We start from the raw sequence: 23,341 nt of genomic DNA on the forward strand, positions 1-23,341 counted from the left end.
AATCCTGACATGAAAAATACATTACTATGTCAACTGTACAAGTTAGTCACTGTACCTCAAGAGCATACCTATACTATATGAGAAGAGAAAAAACAAAAGGCTATAGCACTGTGTGAAAAAATATTCCTCCATGCGAGTGGAAGCGACAGTCCCTTTTACTAGACTCATTTCCTATAACATTAAATAGTGATTAGCAGGCTATAGTAAAAAAAAAAAAAAAAAAAAAAAGACTTACAAAAGAAACACCCAGGAGGCTTTGGGAGGGAACTTGTTTTAAAACATCACAAATCTGCAATTTAGAGTTATTGCTTCAGTCCATTTCCTCATCTCCCTTTTACATAAAAAGCACAAGGTGTGTTTTTTTCCTACGGAGTCCTCAAGGAGTGCTTGAAAAAAAAAAATAATAATAATAAAAAAAAAATCCTCTCCTCTCATTTGTCATGATACAAATCACAGTCATCGTTCTAACTTGACTACACTAAGTCCTGATTTTCAAAGATAAAAATCCTACTCGGTTTTTTTTCCTACTCAAGTGTTCTTCAACTCATGTCAAGTCACTTCTTAACATCAGTTGAGGGGACACAGCTTTTGACGTGGCGGTGGGGCGCGCCTCCTACTGGCCGCACAGCTCATGTAAATGTTCGCTTCGGGGTTTTTTTTTTTTTCCTCGATGGAAGTAAGTAAACATGGTTCAGGTGGTGGGGACACAGGAGTTTCTTCTTTCACTTCATTTTCCCTTTCTTTCTTTCTTTCTTTCTGGCCAGTTCAGTGGTCTCTCTCTCTCTCTTTCCCTCTCTCTCTCTCTCTGTCTGTCCTCTTTTTACCAGGGTGGGGAAGAAGGCAAGACTTGGGACAGAAAGGACATGCTATCCACAGGCCGCATGGCGATGTTGAGCGGTCCGCCCATGTTCATGCCCATGGAGGTGGTGATGGCGACCGGGTGGGCGATATTCATGGATCCCGAGGAGGAGATGTTGAGGGGCCCAGTGACCATGGTGACTGGATGCTGCAGGCTGACGGTGTTGGTGCCAAAGTTCATCTGCGCGGCGATGGTTACCGGGTGGTTGTTGTTGTGGATGCGGTTCATCACCGTGGAGATGGGGGTGGAGACGGTCACGGGCGTGGCCGAGGCGTTGTTGTGGACATTGTTACCGTCTAGAAAAGAAGAAGAAAAGAAAAGACACAAGAAGAAAGAGTATTTTAATATGTTATTCTGTAGCAATAGTTATTCGTTGGTAGGAGATAAAATGGGAGAGCTAAAATGGACAACACCCTCATTTGTCCTACTGCGTTCTAATGTATCATATGATGTGTACAGTCCCAGACAGATCATGTAATGCAGAGTGTAAAAGGAAAGAAGTAAGTCCTCCGTAATGGAAGTTCAATACTTTTGTCAGTGAAATTCAACTCTTTTAAGGCTTTTTTTTTATAGATAATTTTTGGCCATTTTTAAGCTTTTATTACAAGACAGATAGACAGAGGTGAAATGGGGCAGAGAGGGGAATGACATGCAGGGAACGACCACAGGCCGAATTTGAACCTGTGGTCTGCTGCTTCTGAGGACTGAGCCTCTGTGAGCGGGCGCTCTAACCACTACACCACGAGCGCCCCCCTTAAGGCCATACTGTGAGAATATTCAAATCATTGCTTTTTTTAAATGCTTTTAAGAACCCGATATAAACCGGGGGTTGAAATCGTATAAGTAAGTTATTTTTATACCAGCATTCAGTTCTCAAAAACAAATGATTTATGATTTAGGGTTTCTCCTTGAAACTGCCCACCCTAGTGTTGCCATGTTAGGGCAAACGTGTTTCTGACAAGCGGGCCGTACCTTTGTTGCAGTTGTTAAAGTTGGTCTGTCCGTGAGTCTTCAGATGGCTGGTGATGTAGGCAGCGCTCAGCATCTTGCCACAGATGCTGCAGGTCACCTTGCCCTCGTGTCTGATCATGTGGGAGCGCAGGCGGTCTTTGGTGGCGAAAGCAGAGGTACAGGCCTAAACAACAACCGCAGAAAACAGTCAAAAGGTCAGTGGAGTACGACAACAACGTCAAAAACAATATAAATAATAATAATTTGAATAATCTGGAAGCTGAAATAGAAGACTCTTACCGTGACTTGACATTTAAACGGTCTTTCAGAGGAATGCACATGCTTCACATGGCAACTCAAGTGGTCTGGCCTAGATAGAAAAGAAATACAAGCACAATAACATTTAATCTCTGGACAAGGATGCGGTGACTTTTAGATGAGTTGAACGCAAAAAAATCACTTAAAAAATTAAGGGCTGAAGCCATAGTCAGAGAATCAACTCTTATTAGGTTATAATCAAACATGGAAATGTAAGGTTTAGTAGAAATTTCCTTAAACTACAAATCACAAAAAATAATAAAAATAATGTGTCCGTCTTCTTGAGGGCCCAAATAGTTAATAGTGTGTGGTAAGAATGCACTTCCGTCTCAATAACATATTTGTGATAGTTAAAAGCAGCTTTACCAGGGTATCTGCAGGTTTCAGCATGTCAAATTTAAGACTTTTTAAGACCTTTTTAATACCACTGACCTTGAATGAAATTTAAGACCTAAAACACAATAAATATAGGCGATATTTGGGGGGTCCAGCTATTACCTTCAATTCGATTAGGGATAACAATATATTGGCTGTTAAACAACTTTGACCTGTGTGTATATTTGACAGTAATCTCATGTTAGTACACAAACAGAAACTCAAACACCTTAAAGTTGTAAATACATTTGTAAGTGCCAAACTTTAGAGGAATTAGGATGTGCTCAGCCTGCTTTGATAATGAGGGGATGAGCAAAGAAAAAAAAAATCCCTAAAATTTCAGTCAGTGGCGGTTAATTCTTTGTGATCAATCGAGCATGAATTAGTTTGACCTAGTTTCCAAAAACGCACCACACTGAGAGGGGTAAACTACTTTTTCCACTTGTTTTTCTGATTCAATTGACAGATAAGCATTACACTTGACTACTTCTATTTAGTGTCCTGGCTTTCCTTACAGAAATATCAAGATAATGTCATTGAGAATTTCTAGGAATGCGATTGTGACTATGTAGGCCACTGATTTAATTAAACTCCATTAATGCAATGAGTCTTGACAGTTTTTTTTTTTACAACAGTCAACAACTGGGAGGAGGCATTCAAAGCAATTTTCAGCCATGACAAAATAAGAGGAATCTAAAAGAAATAGTACTTTTAGCATATTACTTGCCTTCTCACTGAACTTAAAAGTTTGTTTAACCTTTCTCAAGCTTTGCAAACACATTATTTCACAAATACCTTTTAAAATGACAAATGGCTAAAGGAAGGAAGGAAAGAAAGAAAGAAAGAAAGAAAGAAAGAAAGAAAGAAAGAAAGAAAGAAAGAAAGAAAGAAAGAAAGAAAGAAAGAAAGAAAGAAAGAAAGAAAGAAAGAAAGAAAGAAAGAAACCTGATAAAAGCAGACAATGTTAATTTGCTACAGATGCTTTTAAACTGAAAGTTAAAGAGAAATAAGACATTGACAACCACACATTCCTCAGTGTTCTAGTCAGTGTATAATTGACTGTTTATTGCATATTAGCAGTTGCAAGAAAACAGTGGTTTTTCCCTCTTGACCTTTACAGTGAACCTCCAAGCAATTCAGAAATCCTTCTTGGCAGTGCTCCTACTCTGTCAGCTTGTTAGTTTTCTAGTGTGTGAGCTGAATCATGTTAGAGAAGAGCCAACATGGAGTGACTAGGGGCCACAGCACTGGCAGCTGCTCCCAAACCGGAAAGTTGTGTGCTACTGGATTGTTTTTGTTTTTTAATAATACAAATGAGCAGTCAAGTGGAGTGTCTTCTCAGTGGTGCCATGAACCGGAATCAGGGTTTTCATTTTGTCCCACTAACGAGGAGCACAGACAGACAGACAGACAGACAGGGCTGCCTACATATCTGTCTGAGTGGCAGTGAGTCAGTGGCCTGTTATTCAGTAGTCCATTCTCACTTTCCAGTATGCCGATGAATCCCTATACCCCACGTCACCGTGTTGGACGCATGCCTGACACTGCTCTCCACAGCACAGTGCTAATATTACAAGCTTGGCTGGGGGTGTACACTGCTGATGTTTTTGTTGAAGTGGTTTTGCAACACACACAACTATCATGCTTTTATCAATAGCATCTACTCATTTTAATGCTAAATAACATGCACCAGGATATATGTGTTCAGTAGAAAATATAATTATTAAAAGGCGCTAGAAGTATATATGTTAACTACAGGGTAAGTGTGTCGACTTAAACATTATTGCATGGTTCAGCGGATTCCCAGGGGAAAGGGAGTCTGTGACGTGCTGGCGGGAAGCGCAAAGTGACAAGTGACGCCTCCTTCCCCCCTCCACACACTCTACCACTGCTGCTCTCCCATGTGTTTAAACATGTGGTTGAAATGGCGCTGGGGTCAATGCACGTAAAAAAAAAACTAAACTCCTTAAGACAACTATAAATATAAAAAGGACACTATGTGGACGGCAGACGAGCCATTTCTATATGAAATGAGCAGCGACTAAACAACTTTAACAGGCAACAAGTAACATCTCGTCAGTGAAGTGAACTTTTGGTAGATAGGAAATACATGTAGCATCTGGGGGATTGCATTCTTGGTTCAACTAAAAATCCTCTCTGTATTGACTGCCAAAACACATTGTAATAAACAACTCCAAACATGAAAGATATATAAGGTTACACTTCAGTCCAGCGGGCATGTTTTTTTTCTCCCTTGAGAACACAGCAAACGCTTCAGTTTTGGACCGCCAAATGGGTCATAAAAGCAAGGTTTGTTTGTAAGAATGTGTTTATCATGTTATTTCTAAAAATCCCATGGAGACAGGTCAAGACTTCTCTCTTTGACCCCGGAATGCAAGCATGAGAGGGTGAAATTAGTGTCTGTCTCCACTACCATCAGAATAAATCAGATCTCAGAAACATACTTCCTGGTTACAAAAGCCTTGTTACTATAGTTCAATTGAAAGCTTATGAATACACTCAAGCTGTTGTATGAAACTATGAATCAATCTTTTTTGAATCAACCCATTTTCTCACCAATTCAATAATTTATCACTTTGCCTCGTCCCCATTGCTGCCGATTCCAATGCCAAAAAATAAAAACTATTTTCAAAGCTATCCACTGACATGCATTCATTTAAGACTAGTCCACTTCGTGTCTTTTAATGTACTATTTTTTTTATCCACCATTATGCAATTGTTCGAGGAGGTAATAGAACTTTTTCCAGCACCTCAAGAGCTATATGAGGAATGTACAGAGACGTTTGCAACAGGTAATATTATCTCCTCATGAAACCTGTGGCTGGCACTCCACAGCCAGACTGACTCCATTAGACAACTCTGTCCAACAGCATGAAGAACAGTGTCTTTCTTCTGAAAAGGAAAGATAACTACGGGGTGGGAACATGTCAACGCATTAAGGTTAAGAAATATATGTCCACTCCATTATTATAAAACACTTGAAAATGTAAAGAAAAAAAAAAGAACAGGCTTATTACCCCAATACAAAAGTGTGTCAGTTGTATTACCTTAAGAAATACTGCAAGGGGTGATTGCTCCTACTTACGAAGCCCAACTCATTTCAATTAAAGGTGGAGTCAGCAATTCTGTAGAATGCTTGTTGTCAACATCCCTTTTTTGTCAAAATCAGTGAATATCAACTCATGATCCGCTACCTGTCTGTACTGTGTGCACTGCACAAAGAAACTATGATGAAGCTGGGGTGGAGGATTTGGGGAGAAAATGGGATAGAGATTCGAATTCAAATACCTCAACCGCTCCACTTGTTCTCTTTGGTCCCTCCCTGACACGCTCTACACCAACAAAGTCGTGCCAAAGTGAATGGACAGTCCCAAGCCAATAAGAACAGAGAATCGGAGCCTCGCTCTGATTGGTTAAAGTGTACAGCTCATGTTAACTTTGACCAATCAGAAATCATATACCCCAGCTTTAATACACAGCCTAGGCTCTGTAAACGGGCATGTTGCCAGCTAAGGTGGGCCCCCTTTGTTTACAAATCAGTTTACAGAGCCTAGGCTGTGTATTAAAACCCAATTTCTTTTAGTGCACAGTATGGAGAGGTAATAGATCTTGAAGAGATATTCGCTTATTTGGACAAAGAGTGAATTTGACTCAAGCGTGCTCCAGAATCGCTGACTATACCTTTAAATATCGGTCACAATATAATTACATGTGTAACTTAAAAGGACAAAAAGTGACTCTTACCTGGAAAAGCCTTTCCCACAAACAGAACACACGTAGGGCTTGTGCACTCCGCCGTCGTGAGAGCGCACGTGGTAGGTCATGCGGTCCTTCCTTTTGAAGCGCTGCTGGCAGATGGGGCACTCGAAGGGCTTCTCGTCCGAGTGGGACAGCTTGTGGCGGTTGAGGTGGTAGACGTCGCGGAAGGCCTTGCCGCACATCTCGCAGCCGTGGTTCTTCTTGACGGGCTTGGCTGGTTTCTTGGGCACGTTTTGCTGCTGTTGCTGTTGCTGCTGCTGCTGCTGCTGCTGCGGCTGATGGTGATGCTGCTGCTGCTGCACGTTGCCCATGGCCGATGACGTCATGATGCTTTGGGAGACGGAGGTGGTGGCCGTGGAGAGGATGCCGGCCACCGTGGAGACGTAGGACTGGTGGCCGTTGTTCTCGCGCTGCATGGAGGAGATCATGGGCACCATGGTGGGGGCCGACTGGTGGGCCGTCTTCTTGGGCCGCGACACCATCTTGATGCCGGTGTGGCTGGACTCGTGGCGGCGCAGGTGGTAGCTGTCGCGGAAGGCCTTGTTGCAGTAGCCGCAGACGAAAGGCGTCTTGCCCTTGTGTTCCTTCTTTATGACGGGCATAGGAGGCCGGCCACCACCACCTCCTCCTCCGCTGGCCACATTGTCTTTGAGGAGCTCTGCGGCGCTGGTGGGAGGCTTCTGGTCTAGCTGAAGGATGGGCAGGATGGGCTTCTGGTCGATCTGTTCCCCCGCGTTGAGCAGCGGCAGCAGGCTGTTCTGGGCCACCTGGTGCTGGTGGTGGAGGGCTTCATTGGCCTGCTGATGAAAACAAACGAGCACATACACAAAACAGATGTTAATATTTGGCTAGTCTAGTCTAGTAGGGGGTGTAACGTATGTATGATATATAGATCGATATTTCCATTCATTTGGGAAAGATAGGGTCGCATTGATGCAATGCCCAAACATCAATGCATATCGCCGTCTTTACACATAAATGTAACACATTTTTTTAAATGGGCATATGATATCGTCTCATATCCATCGCAGGCCTCTGAATAAAAACTCATTCGTACCGCAGCAGACTTTGTGATATCGGAAATTATCTTTGTTGTCCAATGAATCGATCTAATATCGCATTGTGATGAAGACAGCGATTCTAGACGGATTATAGATATTTGTTGAAAATTCCCAAAAAACTAATGTCAAAAATATCTTTTTATATAGCTTTTAATAAAAAAACACAAATACTGGGGATTCTAATTAAAAAACAGTAGACATTCTCCACACAGCAATCCATCATTACTTTCTATTGTCTTCATAAAAGATACACGCCCATGAAAACAAGGGTTAGAAAGATGTTACAGAAAACAAAAATGGGGTACTCGTTCCTTCATTAATGATTGAGATTGACGCAGTATGCCACTAATGCAAAAGAATAATCCAGAATATACGGGATGAAAAATGATCCCATCATGACCGTGCTGATTCATCATGTGACTGCTAAGCAAAGCAAGCATACCTAATTAGCGGCACAGCAGAGTCCAGCACTCTGAAGAGAAGGCCAGGGCTTAGTTAGTAGACATGCATGCACGCGAACACACACACACTGAAATACAGGTTGGCTAAATAAGACAAAGCAACGTGGATAACAGAGACACAACAGCTTTCTGGGTATATGGCCGCCTCCCACTTTGTGTTAATGGGGTTTTGCAGCTGCAGTGCAGAGTAATGCTCACCACTGCCACAACACCAATGGGATGATGTAGCTGGGTGCAATAACAGGAGCAACAACTAGTTGCCAAGTTGGGTTGGCAACAGCACACAATGCCCTCACATAATATATATCAGTTATTCCAACACATTAAAACACTCAGCAGCTAAAGGTTATTTAGTGAATTTTGCTTCGGCATGTTTTCACAGAATTGGGGCGATTAAATTAAAAAAAGGTATGCAACAGGGAATAATGCAATCCGAGTCCTTCTTGAATTTAACACTTCCTACGTCCAAGTAAAAGTCCTCCAGCAAAAATAATTATGGCTTTAATTGTGAAGCAGCTGCAAGCTATTTATAAGCATTGGGGTTTGTCAGCTTAGCTGACTATGTTCTAATGTTAGTGGTAATTCATTCATTCCCATTAATTCAGACTCCTGCATGGTTCTTCTGGCTAAAACTTCTAAAAGAAAAAAATGCTTTTATGTATACAATTCTGTTAAGGTTTCTAAGGAGAGCTCTGCTTCCATCTCTCTTAAAAATGAATAAAAAGACAGCATTTTTTCCAAACCAGACTAATTGTACCATCGTTAACACTTGTTCTGGTAAACGGACAGTCGGGACAACTCTGTCGTCAACCACCGGCAAGAGAAGGGCAAGGTGAAATGCTTGACCTTTCCCTTTGAGGTTCAATCATCCATCGAAAGCGGCCAGCCAAGAAAAGGAGTTGCAAAAAAAAAAAAAAAAAGAAAAAAAAGGAGGCAGGAAGAATAGAGAAGAAAAATGAACCAACACAATGTCCTCCTTATGTCATCTAGCCTATTGTGAGAGACACAACTCTGAGCAGTGATGCCTCAGCAGGGGATCTTTGTATGCTCATCTTCATTGATTTGGCTCATCTATTCATGAGACAGGGACATTGTTTATACACACACTACTCCACTAAACTTTGCCGTCATTGCCTCGTAAGCAATGGGACCTGGGAAATGGTGTGCAAAATGCCACCGAGCCCACCCATCCATTAGTCTAAACACCTGCTCACACATGCCACCTTCAAGGATTAGTCATCATCATCATGCCAGTCCGCTGGCACACCAGGGGTGGGTGGTGGGGGGCTTTATGTTTGGGTGGGGGGGGGGGATACCAGCCGGGAACCCTCTTTGTGAAGCTTGTGAACAGCAGATATAGCCAGTGCAGACAGAGGTGCAGGGCCCTGTAAGCTGCTGTGCCTTCATGCAGCTCTGACCATTTTGACACAAATGTGCTCTGACAACTGGGGCTGCTCCCTCATAAATAACATCAAAATGGAGGGAGTGTCCTGATGGCTCCACAGGCCACTGTAGACTTGAATTGAAGCTCATGGTCTGAGTCAGATTATGCACTGTCTTTCTGAAATCTTTTGTGTCGCACTCTGTCTTTCTGAAATCTTTTGTGTCGCACTCTACAGCTGCTTGCCGAAATCGCGTTTTTTTTTTTTTCTTTCTTCTTTTCTTGACAAAGCAAACAAAAAACTATAATTGATAACATAAAAATGGGAGGAATTGAGGCTAGGCCACTACAGAAAACAAAACTTAAAATGTAAAATACATATTTTTTTCAGGTACATGCTCTAGATTTTGTAGTTTTCAAATAGAGTTATTTGAGTACTTCTAGGAGTAGGCTAAATGTTGTAGAGGACATTTTGATACATTGATTATTTTTCATGAACTTGGACAGCATCATCAGAGGATGATGTAAGCCATTGCTAACAACACACCACACGACACCATGTAATGCTTTCTCTTAAAAAACATGAAATCAACAGAGCCTATGAAACATATGAAACATTTAGTACCTGCCTGGTAACACAAAGAGCTCTCTTGATTCAAGAAAACTGCAAACATTTCCTTAATGTGGCCCCAAAACTGGGGTTTTTAGAGGGAAGATTCTTATCGGACAGAACAAACACTCAGATGGAAGGTAACTGAGGAAGAGTGAGCCGCCTACATTTAAAATAGTAACCCCCTAGCAGATTCACAGTACATCACTGATGTATCATATCGTATGGCTAAGACTTATTAAGTTACTTTTTGGCAACAGAGGGAGCCATGATGAAATTCATTGCTCAACTTAAGGGACCCAAGAGTGATCTCGTACCTTGAACTATGAAGACTGATTTCATACAAAATGTGCAAATACTTACAGAATAGAGAAAAAAAAAACTTTATCACAGAATAATCAAAACATTTGACGAATAAAACCTGTTTCCTGTACTGGTATGCTTCAGGGGAAATAATAAAAAAAAACAAGGCCAACACTGGATATCCAAATTTGAAATCACAACGTCAAGCAAATAACGATTGAAAATAAGGCTAAAAAGTTCAACTTTTGCCAACATAACCACTGCAGGAACAAACACAGAGAACTTGTTAAAGTACTTATTAGAAACCTGAATTCACTTTGAATCGGTGCCACACATCAACATGTCATTGTTATCAGCCTTTGTTTGCTGAAAGATTATGTATGGCTCTATTTTTACAGAAGACATTATGGCTTGTCATAGCAGGAAAAGCATAGGTGTAATTAGTATAATTAAAGATGGCTGCATTCCATTCAGGTGAGCTCGTTTCAGGGCCCTGGTGATGGCATTGTGCATGCTGACTCACTGGGACAATTCACTTGAGCCATTGTCAACGAAAGATCTATTGTTAGAGAAAGATGTATGAACTTTAATGAGGAGTACAACATATGAAACTGATTATTTGTCTTTGGCACTTATAAGCCTGCATGTGACAATGGTTGCAGAGTCTGTTTTTTATAAAAAATACATTTTAATTGGATTAAGTCTACAAAATCAGGGAAATTGGGTTCCCGCCCGGCTGGCAAAATGTTGCACCTTGGACACTAGCTCTTAAACCTTAGGTGTTCAACTGTTTCTGAAGCTCCATTCATTTATACTTAATATAAAACAGTGAATTAAATTGCTTTTGTTTGGTGTAATGGACCCCTTACAAGCTAAACAAGCTCTCAAAAAAACACGCATACACCTAGTCAGCACCAAATGGCAGACAGAAAGAGTTAGTGACTAGTTAGTGAACAAAGTTGCACAGCCAGCAAGCTAAAGGTCAACATAGTTAGTAAAGGACAAACCGGAGCTAGATTATTGGGTATCACCGACCGTCATGGAGGCTGGATGTGTGAGAGTAGGCACGTGGTTACTATCACGTTAGCCACTACAACTTGATGGCTGCATTTAATGTGGTTCTGCTCCTAGTGACAACAATTATTATCCAATTTCAAATGTATGTGGAATACCTTTTTTTTAAAAACAAATTCCACTGTCCCCGCACTGAATGTGAATATTTAAACTGTAATTGATACATGTTGTGGTCACTCGTTTACTGTATGAGAAATGTTTCTACACCAGCAGATAAACAAAATGGCCCCCAAACGAAAGGTGTGTCACCGTCAGCTTTTGTAATAGCTTGTTCATAGGTTTTGCAGTATCAGAAGAATGGCTGAGTAGCACTGCAATGTGTACAGTGTTTTTCTCTAGTGGCCATTGCAGTCTTCCGAGGAAGCCAGCATGGAGTTCCAGGCACAGAATGATTACATATGAGTTTCTCCCATTAGGGCACCATTTACTACTTTGCAACATTCAGGAGTGTCACTGTGTATACAGGGGCAACTTGTCTAAACAACATGATTTCCTAAGGGTCTTAACTACACTGATTTTTTTCTATTTAAAATACATTGCACATGTATCAAGAATAGGAGATACAGCTGTATTCATAGTAATAATCCAGCTCATTTACACAACAATGTGGGTGATTTGAATGCCCGACCAAGAATTTAAACAAGAATATGTTGATCAACATCAAGATAAAATGTCCATCTGGAAAACACAGAGGATAACTTTAAAAACAAACATGTTGCAAAGCATGGGTCAATTGATGGGAGTCAATTGACAAAAAAAGTGTGCTCTTCTTACGTCAACAAATGCTAACTGCATACAGATTCACATGGGATTGACACAGTAACAGTGTGAGGTACATAATACATGCAGGGCCTCTGGCTAGCTGCCAGATACTCAACAACAAGCCACACTGTCCATCTGCCTTCTTCGTCGGGAAGAAATAGAGCTTTAAGATGAGGGAGTAATTGATCAGTCTGACAGGTGACGTATCCCAAAGGCTGCATATGGGCCCTAACTTTATTACAGATATGATTAAAACATCCAACAGTGCTCCATGTTGTCTCTTTCAAACTACTGTTTGCATATTACTGAGTAGTGCCAGTAGTTAGCAATACTGGCTAACTAATGTTAACTCTGGCTTGTGGAGAAAGATATTGATCCCTACCTTTTAGATGCCTTAAATGAGAAGCATTGAAGTTGCCTAACAGAATGATAGTTCTTGAGTGCTTCTGCTGCGTCTTTATGACTCCATCAACACAAATTACACCTTCATATAACTTTTATTTCAACATTTGATTAATCTCTAGTACCGTATATAATCAGCGTTCCCTCAGCACTAGTTTGATAGGCTACATAATTAGTTTATCATTAATGTAGACATCGAGGGGTGCAAAGTTAACCTATTTCTCAGAAGATTAGGGTTACAAATATCTTGGACTGTGACCAATGGGGAACTCGAAGATAACAGTTGTACCAACAAGAACTTTATCTATAATTGACCATGCTCACGAGTCACAACACATCCAGCTACTCATATAAAAAAACCTAGGCCTAGCAGCCAGGAATTGTGAAAATTATGTTTGTGAATGATACTGAATTGCTGCAAAGTTCATTGAAGAAGTTCTTCCCACGAGGAGAGTTTGTCACACCCACTTAAAAAAAAAAAAAATGGGACATGACTTTATAGATAATACACTGAAAGATCCCGCTTACGACTTTGTTATACACACCAGATACCTCATAATGGTGATTTACTTAGGACGGGGGCTCGTATGTCGACTAAAAACGGACAAAACCCCTGCATTACCATAAAACAATAGAATCGGCGGCAAAACATTTAACCATATCAAATATCCCCTCCTCGTAAAGAAAACCTGGGGTGTTGCATTTTTCATGTTCAGGGCTTAGTTCTTTTGGGCCAAGTAAGGCCACGGCGGGAATAAAACCATTTCATTAATTTCATTGAACAATAGCCCTTCCATCTTAGTAGGCTACACGGTGAAACAACAACCAAACCGTGGCAGACCCTTCTCTCTCCCTCTCAGCAGTTGCAGCAGCAGAGCTCACTTTCTGGCAGAAACATTGATTTATAAAATTGCGTAAGGTCGTTGCTTATTTCAAACGTGACTATCAGTTGCTACCAGTGTTAGCCTATGTTACGTGCATAGTTTGAATTCCTCTCCACCGCGGGTCACCCAGAATAAATAAGCTAATTCACAAACAGAGAGCTGTACATGATAGGATGTCGTTAGTTTTGCAAGCTCGTTTCGGCAGAATCGCCCCCCCAAAATGAGCCGATATTAGCCAGCAAGTTTGACGAGTGTAGCCGAGACATCGTTAGCTAACTTGGCTAGTTAATGTCGAAGCGGCCGAGGCGAGCGGAAAGTTCACCGCGGACTTGCAAATCGCCGTTAGTAAATCTCAGCAGCTGATAAACCTAAGTATACGCTACTGCAACCATACTACCATGTATCACATTCCATCTGAAATGTATGTGGTTTTATTACTATGAAACTCTTCGCCGGTTTTACATGTCGTTATCCGATCAAAGCCCTCAATCACAGAGGAGGGAAAAAACAGGTCTGTCTCGATTGTAACGGTGCAGCGGCTTGTCCAGCCTCACTTCAAATCATCCCGCATGTTTCGCTGCTGCCTTCGACTTGGCAAACTATCTTGTTTAAAAAAATTGTACACGCTGTCGAGTTATTCCACGACCTTTATCTAAATATTCGCAAGATAGAAAAAACGAGCCACGTTTTCGGTCGCTCGTTGAGGAGAATTGATTTTTTTGTTCTAGCGTCATTCCCGAGCCTCACAGCTGGAAGCCTGGATTCATATACCATTGTTTTGCTTGGTTACTCGGTCTTGGCGTTACTCGTTTTAAAAACCGGTTTCGCCGCTAAGATATCCCTTGTTTGGGCTTTTCAAAGGGTGTTTTACGAGCTACCCCAGTTTCCCTCCCGGAGAGTCAACTTACTTGAAAAAGAAACGTACTCCAGCTCGGCTCCATTTCCACACTTACTAATTCTGTAGGAAACCAAGTAGAAGCCTACAACAAAGCGACCAAACATGGCAGCTGAAACAACTTCCGGTAACCTCACGGGCTCAACCACTTTTCATACCATTCAGGGGGGTGCTAAATGTAATATGTGAAAACGAATTGGTACACTGGCTTGTTCGGCTCGTATAATTAATATACATCAATGTAAACCCCAATCTTGATACATATATTCCATTATTTATTTGCAAAGTATTGTCTGAATCTTTAATCTCCTAACTCTGAACTAAGTTCATGTAGTTGGACTTCTAAACACCCCTCTGGATGGATTTCCGCTGAATCTGCGAGGGGTTGTTACAGTCGAGTGCTGTCGCATGTGGTTTAGGATATAGTCGTGTTTCAGAAACTCCATTTGTTTTTACGAGATGGATTGGGATTCGAAAGCGCCTTGTCCTTCATTAATAACGTTTGCCTTTTATTCTTTCACATAATGATAAGTATTTCTGTTTAAATGAAGTAAAACATAATCCGCGTGGGTAGGAGTTTTCATTAATGGGATGGGGATGAATGAAAACGACAGAGCCCATAGATTTTACGCATTGCCTCCAGTCGACCAAAATAACGTGCATCCAGTCTAGGCTACTCTTGAACAGTGAATAGCCTACACAATTTAAGGAGTTTCATTTAATTTAAAAATCCTTAAAGTATTGATAATTTTTAAATATGTTTAAATGTTTTCTGGCAGGTAAAAAATTAAATCCAATAAATTCAAATAGTGTTTCCAATGTTTATTAGAAGTTTAAGATAAAAATAAAAAAGTAATTCTGCATAGCTTAGAAAATTGGAATTTACACTATAGGCCCATAGTAAGCCTAAATCCAACCATATCTTGCCAGCATTCTTTCCACATAGGCCTATGAGTTGTGCGTTTATTCATGATTTGTCCCAGAACCAAATGTAGTTTTGTACCTCACTGCTATTTAATTGATCATCAAACTTTATAACAAATAATTTCCCCAGAAAGAGTGGTAAATGACATGACCCACCTGACCACACAGGAAATGAATCATTGCTGCTTTGTTTAATCCCAATTGTTTTGAAGCTATTTCATACAATGGTCTTTGATTTAGTCATTTTGAAATGGAAAATGACTGTGAAATGCCAATAGATAACTGAAATATCTGTTGGAGCAGTGTAATAGGTCTCAGTAGATGCAGGCTGACAACATTACCAATACAGGAAGCCTGTCTGTGATCAAATGACACCTTCAACCTTGTAGTAAGGCAGCTAAGAAAACAGTGCAGAGCATCTAAAGTTACAAGAACAGTAGACCATGCCAGATGACCTTCATCAGGACCACGGGCGGTCCAATTGGGGCTCTGATAACTTAAACATATGTCATTCGAACATCTTTCATTCAGATCCAGCTGGGCACATAGGCCTACTGTATGCAAGCTATTTCCCTTTCCCTTCATTGTTTTGTATAGAAGATAAACCTAACATAAACCTTCCGATTATAAGCCTATGTGGATACAAAAATCAGCCTCAAAGGTGGAGTCAGCGATTCTGAAAAACGATTGTCAACATAAAGTTCCCTCAACCAATAATATAGAATATCTCCGATCTGTACGTATCCTTACTGTGTTTGCACTGAAATGAAAATCCAGTGTTAATACACAGCCTAGGCTCTGTAAACGTGCATGTTGCTATAGCTACAGTGCCCCCATTTGTTAACACACCCTTTGTTAACATACCAGTTCATGGACACAAGATTTTATTCAGCACACACACACACACACAGTACGGACAGGTAGTCGATTTTGACAACAAGCATTCATTTTCCAGATTCACGGACTCCACCTTTAAAACAGCAAAGGAGTGCTGTTTATAGTCAGATCATCACCTGGGTGTCACCAAAACAACAGGGCCCGGATTGCTTTGCAGCACCGGATAATATACACAATGCACTCCTAGTAGCAAGAAGCATGACAAACAATCATGACAAAAGAATCATAGATTAAAATAACTCCCACAGAATCATACACAATAACATAACAATTACACAGGGGCTGACAGTGCACAGTTATCACATTATCTCAAATGAAGTACATTTTTTCTTCTAAACTGTATACAGCTAAAGACAAACAAACTAACAATATATACAATCCAAATCCAAACACTAAATGCATTTTAAGTTCACAAGTGTTAGTCTCTCGAGCCCAGTTAGTGTGATATATCCCTCTAGAACCACCAACAACTTGCTAAATAGTAAAATGTTATCATTAGTTTTTGCAAATAAATGCCATTATTTCACACTATTTCACTAGACAGTGACAGAAAGAATGGCTAGTGTTCACATTTATGAATACGATTTGAAGTATATTCTTTTCCTCCACAACAAACAGTTAGTACATGTGCCTATACTTGAAGCAAAGTACGAAAATCTTGTGGGACACTAGACCTGTGTTTTAGCTCTGAAATTCAAAGTGGACACAGATCCGTGCTTGAATCAGTATTGTGCACACTCTTTCCAGTAGGTTCTTTGAACCCTCTGCTCGCCCGTGAATGGCTGTTCAGGGAAGGTGCCCCCATTGTACATTTCCATCTTTGTCCCACTGTACATTGAAAGCCTTTATTCACATACAGCGCAATGAACGTTTCAGTTAGAGTTAGGGAATATGTGGGGTCAGCCCATTCTCCACCTCATCCAGCTAAAAAGACACGATAACATCCAGCAACGGGCTTCACTTGAAAATACAGTTATGCAGATTGCTTCCTGTGATATTTTTCCGGCTTTGGATAAAGACCACTCAGATTCTCCAAAGGTAAGCTTTTGTCCAGGACAGGACAACGTAATGAATATCATAGATGTGGTTCATGTTTTAGTTTGTTATCTTTTTTATAAGATACTTTTCACCATTAATGCTTGAATTAATCAATGGATTCTTGATTTAGTAGTATAGTTTGAGTATTCATTTGTATAAAATGGCATTTTAAAAAACAAATGTTGTGTTATAGAACATGGTTTCTCACAACACATTTTTTTTTCTCGACCATTAGAAACTGCTGGTCGTTTAGAGCTTGATGCAGTATGTTTTCTTATGTGGTCACATATAAACTACATTTGATTATATTTTAAACAGATTATCCTTTTGCCTGAATCCACTGTGAATAGTAACATATTAAAGCTGTAGTTCGTAACTTTCTCCATACAAATGAATGTTACACTCAAGCCATTGCCAAATGAGTTGACAAAAAGTTGATTAACACCTTTATCGGCTACATCAAAACTCTCACTTTATTTCTTAGTATGGCATCGTTAAAAAATGGTTTAGCCCACTGACACTGGATTAGGAGCTCAGACAAATCCTAAGAAGAGCCCACGCATTGTTTTAGTTGTTGATTCTACTGCTAAGGAAAAACCTCGAAGGAATAAAATCCATGCGCGATCACCGAAGGCTTACCTCATGTAGATGACAGTGTTGTTGTAATAACTCAGGATTCCTCACAGGGACAACAGAAGTTACGCACTTTAGCTTTATTATGAGTCGATGACATAATGTGAAATCTATTATATGTTGACCTTATTTTTGGGGTATGGTGGGTCAATAATTAGTTAGACAAATTGTGAAAGTTATACATATTTGCATATTATACATCTGGTGTCATGCACCTGCTTCTTCGGTAGCCTGAGACTTCTGAGTTTGGGCCATGTCAGATTGATTATGATTCAGTTATCACTAAAAGGACCTTCTTTCCGTCTCCTGTGAATAGTGACACTATTTGTCTTTCCACAGAAATGGGAGACTGGTCCATTCTTGGCCGCTTCCTAACGGAGGTTCAGAACCACTCCACGGTCATCGGCAAGATATGGCTGACCATGCTGCTCATCTTCCGCATCTTACTGGTGGCGTTGGTGGGGGACGCAGTGTACAGCGACGAGCAGTCCAAGTTCACCTGCAACACCCTACAGCCCGGATGCAACAATGTCTGCTACGACACCTTCGCTCCCGTCTCACACCTGCGCTTCTGGGTCTTCCAGATTGTCCTCGTCTCCACGCCTTCCATTTTCTACATTGTCTACGTCTTGCAGAAAATCACCAAGAATGAGAAGATAGAGGATCCCACCAAGGTCGAAGTGATACCCAGGTCCTCAGCTCCACTCGAAGGGGACAGCCACATGGGAGGAGATTTGGAGACGTCGATGGAAGCTGGCAGTCCTTACAACACCACCTATAGCACCGAGGGCTGGAGCTCACAGGTGAGGGGCGAGTGTGAGGAGAAGGGCCAGTTGGAGGAAGATACCAGGGAGGTAGTAGGGAAGGACCCAACCCAACTCTCCAGTCAAGTGCTACTCATCTACATCATACATGTCTTGCTGCGCTCCATCATGGAGATAATATTCCTCATCGGGCAGTATTACCTGTTTGGATTTGAAGTGCCACACCTTTTCCGCTGTGAAACCTACCCCTGTCCCAACAGGACGGACTGCTTCGTGTCCCGAGCCACGGAGAAGACCATTTTCCTCAACTTCATGTTCAGCGTCAGTCTGGGTTGCTTCATCTTGAACATTGTGGAGCTGCATTACCTGGGCTGGATTTACATTTTCAGAGTGTTGTTCTCGGCCTGCTGTACATGCTGCGATACGGATAGGGATCCAGTGAGGCCCGTGGATTTGTATTCGGACAACAACCCGCTGTTGCTGGAGCTCAAACACTCCTTACGAGGCAGGGTCGTCCTGCAGACCACCTCTGCAATGTCCCGGGACAAGGGCAGTGGCTGCGGCTCAAACCAGGCCCCGGCCATCTCCTTTGAGACGGACTCTACGCTGGAGTGTACCTCCAAGAGAAATCCTGACGAAAAGGAGCGCACCAAGACCAGACTGCACAATTTGGCCAAAATAGGAAGGGGCAAAAAGTCATGGCTGTAAATTATTTAATTATTATTATTTTTTATCAATGACTGTGCTTGTATATCTTGAAATTGACTGGCATCAACAACTTTTCAGGATGGATCAGTTTAAAGATGCACTATGAAACTTTTGGGTGTGTCAGAGAATTGAATATTTTCTAAGGTGTATTCTTATAACTGAATAAACAAACTTTACCCGCAGGGAATTTGCGTCCCTGGAACACTGTTTCGAGTAAGAAAGCTACCCGGAAGGTTACCGTTTCACTGTTGTTGTTTACAGCAGCAGTGTCCACAGATTCATTTACAAACACATAGTCTTTCATTTGGTTCCTGGTGCCTCAAAATATATTTTTTTTATGTATAATGATAATTTAATAGTAAAAATGACACATAAAGTAAATGTGCTTTGTAAACTGACTGCAGGCTCTGCAAATGTAAACAAAACCCCCTCCTCTGAAACTGCAAAGTGCACCTTTAAGTAAGCTTTGAATTATTGAATTATTAAAATGATTGATTTCATTTCAAGGAGATATTGTGACTGATTCATTATATTTGTTTTTAGGCTCAGAAAAAAACTCACCAGTACAAGAGCTCTGATCGTTAAGAAGCTGGTATTTTGGAATGATTTGGAGATGATGCGGTTTGTTGACTTTTCTTGGTTTACCTTGTGTACAGAAGCACCGATCTCAATATAGTGCAGCATTTTATGAAATATGTCGCTTTGAATATTGTCAAATCAATGTATTTTCTGTGATGTATACCTACTACACTCACACTACACGTGTTGAAGAAATAGTATTCTTTGGTAATATAATGAGTTTAAAAATCAGCAACTTTATACTTAGCTTGCCTGTTACACAGCGATGCACAGAGGCTATGCATTGGTTTGGAAGTCTACGTATATGTTTGTCAACCAAAATGGTGTCAATGGTGTGCAAATTGTACATAAGGCTGCTCTGAGTGGGATAAATGGCTTGGTTTTCTTTGATTTGGCCAGACATATCTGTAATACCTGCTTGCTAACTGTTAATTTTTCTATTATATCCCATAATAAAAAATTAAATAAAAAACTAATTGGACTAGAATATGCAACATTCTTTAAAGTATTAACATAAGAAGCACAAACTGGGGCTAGCCTCACACAAACACATACAACAAATCAACATCCATTACCAAAGGCTAAAATAAAGTGAGAACTAACAAATAAAAACCCCTGTGCCTGTACTATTATGTATTCCAGTAAGAACAAAATACCAGGAGAGGTCACTGCTGTTCGGTTTACGCCGGTGCTGCCTTCGGGTGCTGTTGGAATTATTGCACTTCAGAGAAGTTTAAGCCCCAATACCATGTAAAAGGCTAAATCTGGCACAATGTGCTCACGTTACACATAAAGACGGATACATCACATTAAAATAAAGGCTTTTTTTTTTTTGATAACTAGGCTTATTCTTTTTTGTAGTGTTCTTCTATAGCCTAGGTTACACGGATTCAAGATCAATTGTCGCATTATAATTTGAAGCATTCGTCCATAAATATACATTGGTTAATATACATGTGAATACTAACTGCCATTTTTATAAAATATTATAATAATTGTTATTAAAAAAAATTGGTTGTAATTTCTCATTTCTGAGTTTACAGTAAGTGTTTGAAGGCATCACAAGCACCTACATTTCTCGCACCTGCTGTCAATCTCAAGGAAGAAAATCCTGAAAACTTAAAACAAGACAACAATGCGGTCATTCGCGGGCAAAATACAGGTAAGCGACTGTCATATCTGCTGATAGCGTTAACTGTGTGTTGTTTTACATGCATGACAATTCCACACTCTCTAGCCCACTGAAAGTGATCCCTAAGGCCACCGGTGCTTCAGAATGAGGGCAAAGCAGCTTAAAGGGAGAGCATTACAGCCGAGCTATGTGGACCAGCAACAACCGAGATATCGCATGTGTCAAGTAAGTTCAGTAAAGCTAAATATCAAGACTTGTTATTCTCATCTCCTGCGAACAGCTAAACGGCATATGAGAATAGTCCCAGAAGTGTAAATTGTTTGTAATTTCGGTCGGCTATTTCTCATGCCTTTCTGATCTCAGTAGACGTGATTAAGTGTGGATTAAGTGCGAATTTACTGTTTGTGAGTTGAACACAAAGGCTATGCCTACTACTGCATGCTTCGATGGAGAATCTCGTGCACACGTTTTCTACATCACTTTTAATGGTGATGCAGAGCACTTGACAGGATGACAGGTGAGGTCAAATCTCTCCCAAACAGTGTCTGTATGTAGGGCGACTTCAACAGTATTGGCATGATGTGTCAGTGTGTGTGTGTGTGTGTGTGTGTGTGTGTGTAGGACTGAACTGAAAAAAATCCCATATCTATGTCAATGTGTCCTTTGTTGAGACTGTAATGCATCAATGGGTGAAGTGGACATGGTATTCTTTTTCTTCTGATTGAAATGGTTGTTTGTTGACACTTTGAATGTAAAAAAACCACAAAGGAGTTATGACATGATTTTGCGTTTGTAAATTGATCAAATGTGTTTAATAGTTGCAACCAAGAGATTTAGTAAGGAAGACTGTTTTAAATGTAAATCTTTAAAATGATTGGCTTATATATAGCAGGACTATGAACCCAAAGGACTGATGTGCCTTATTTTGCGGATATATTTATGATGTTGTTACATGGACACTGACCAATTTTATAAAAGCCAATGTGATATTCTGTAAATAAAGACCAATGAACATAAGCAACATACAACATTGAGTGAAAAAAAAATATATGCATAAAATATTAATAAAAAGGCAATCTATAAAGAATTGACTATTCTGGGATTTCCTTTGTACATCTGTCATACTAAGCCATTACAGATGTGCATGATTAAACAATATTGAATCAATACATTCTATTAAGCTCTCTGCAAATATGTTTCCTTAATTGTGTCTTCTTCTCTCTTTCTCCATCCATACAGATGACATCATAGGTTGGAAACTTCTGTAGATTCCGTCTACTCTGAGATGCCCACCTATGAAGGGGACACTTTGCTCGCAGTAAGGCATTCAGACTGGTACAAAAAGATTACTGAGAAGTTCAAGCATGTTTCACCTGATTAAGAAAGACAAGGAGAAGGAGAAAGAAAAGGACCTGGGAAAGAAGGAGAAGAAAGATAAGAAAGAGCGCATGTCCCAGGCCGAGTTGAAGAGCCTGGAAGAGATGAGCATACGTAGGGGCTTCTTCAACCTCAACAGAGGTTCTAAGAAGGATTCCAGGAGCAGGTTGGAGATCTCTAGTCCTATCCCCATTAAAGTGGCTGGCAACATGGAGATCAGCCTGACAGACCTGGAAGTGGAACACCTTCCCCACACCCTGGAGCAGGATGTTGGACAAATGAGCACAAGTTCCTCTGGCGAGAACATGACAGGAACCGAATTGGAGCACCAACGCGGCTCTGTTAAGGAGAGAGCAGCCAAGTTTGGGGAACTTGCCCGGATGAATTCCGTGGTAGGCCAGAAGCACGTGACTTTTTCCCAGAAGATGGCAGAGGACGGCACCTCGGAGGTTTCAGATCATCCAAGGCAAAACTGGACTAGGTCTGCTTTCAAGTCCCACCACTCGCACAACCCAAAATGCACCAATTACGTGGTTTGCATTCCCGAGATGGTGGAGAAGACCTTCCCTGGTGTGGACCTTCAGTTGCCCGAGCTCGTTGCACCGCCGATACCAGACCCTAGGGAGCTTGAGCTACAGCGCCGCAAAACCGGGGATTTTGGCTTCTCTTTGCGGAGGACCACCATGCTGGACAGGCAGCCAGATGGAGAGGTTTTTCGACGTCTGGTACACTTTGCAGAACCAGGGTCAGGAACCAAGGACTTGGCTTTGGGCCTGGTGCCAGGAGACAGGCTGGTGGAAATCAACGGAACCAACGTGGAGAACAAGGCCAGGGATGAGATCGTGGAGATGATACGTCAGTCCGGAGAGTCGGTCCGGCTAAAGGTGCAGACCATCTTGGAGCTGAGCGAGTTGAACCGCAGCTGGCTGAGGAACACTGAAGACTCGCCCAAAGAAGTCATTGAGGTAAGTAGAACTGATGATGAATCGTTTTCAGTCCACTGAGTCAATACTGTAGACCCACATTTCCTTTCTTTTTTTTTAGTGGCTTTTTTATAGTCTAATAGACAGTGTGGAGATATAGAGGCTAAAATGGGGAAGAGGTGAATGACATGCAGAGAGGGCCGGATTTGAAGCTGTGGTCTGCTGCTTCTGAGGACTGAGCCTCTATGGG

General features: G+C 41.1%; 3 protein-coding genes across 3 annotated transcripts in view; 2 read left to right on the forward strand and 1 right to left on the reverse strand.

Annotated features, from left to right (window-relative positions):
- Positions 1–238: 238 nt before the first annotated feature.
- LOC307261238 (vascular endothelial zinc finger 1-like) lies at positions 239–14,172 on the reverse strand. The gene is made up of 5 exons (XM_080041730.1): positions 14,130–14,172; positions 6,269–7,083; positions 2,111–2,180; positions 1,832–1,994; positions 239–1,155 (listed from the first exon to the last, which is right to left on the reverse strand). Exons 1-5 carry the CDS (start codon positions 14,160–14,162, stop codon positions 821–823), a joined length of 1,416 nt encoding a protein of 471 aa, XP_079897856.1. The 5' UTR covers positions 14,163–14,172; the 3' UTR covers positions 239–820.
- A 3,777-nt stretch (positions 14,173–17,949) lies between these two features.
- On the forward strand, positions 17,950–19,080 carry LOC307260781 (gap junction delta-2 protein-like; the record flags this gene model as incomplete). The annotated part of the gene is made up of 1 exon (XM_080041096.1): positions 17,950–19,080. The coding sequence occupies one exon, from the start codon at positions 17,950–17,952 to the stop codon at positions 19,078–19,080; it is 1,131 nt and encodes a 376-aa protein (XP_079897222.1).
- Positions 19,081–22,155: 3,075 nt separating this feature from the next.
- Positions 22,156–23,341, forward strand: part of LOC307261094 (unconventional myosin-XVIIIa-like) — a gene marked incomplete at its 5' end in the record, with an annotated part of 68,932 nt that continues 67,746 nt past the window's right edge. Inside the window, one exon of the mRNA XM_080041535.1 lies at positions 22,156–23,133. Within this exon, the coding sequence (XP_079897661.1) occupies positions 22,156–23,133 (978 nt within the window). The remainder of the gene's footprint in view (positions 23,134–23,341) is intronic.

This window comes from Ammodytes marinus (assembly GCF_949987685.1).
Source record: "Ammodytes marinus genome assembly, chromosome: 14".
Lineage (NCBI taxonomy): Eukaryota > Metazoa > Chordata > Actinopteri > Uranoscopiformes > Ammodytidae > Ammodytes > Ammodytes marinus.

Bases quoted from the DNA above. Each gene is read 5' to 3' on its own strand.
- LOC307261238 (XM_080041730.1), bottom strand. From the start codon at position 14,162: ATGGAGCCGAGCTGGAGTACGTTTCTTTTTCAA. The intron at 1,995-2,110 runs GTAAGAGTCTTC...GTTGTTGTTTAG, and splicing joins CGTTTAAATGTCAAGTCACG to GCCTGTACCTCTGCTTTCGC. The intron at 1,156-1,831 runs GTACGGCCCGCT...CTTCTTTTCTAG, and splicing joins CTTTAACAACTGCAACAAAG to ACGGTAACAATGTCCACAAC.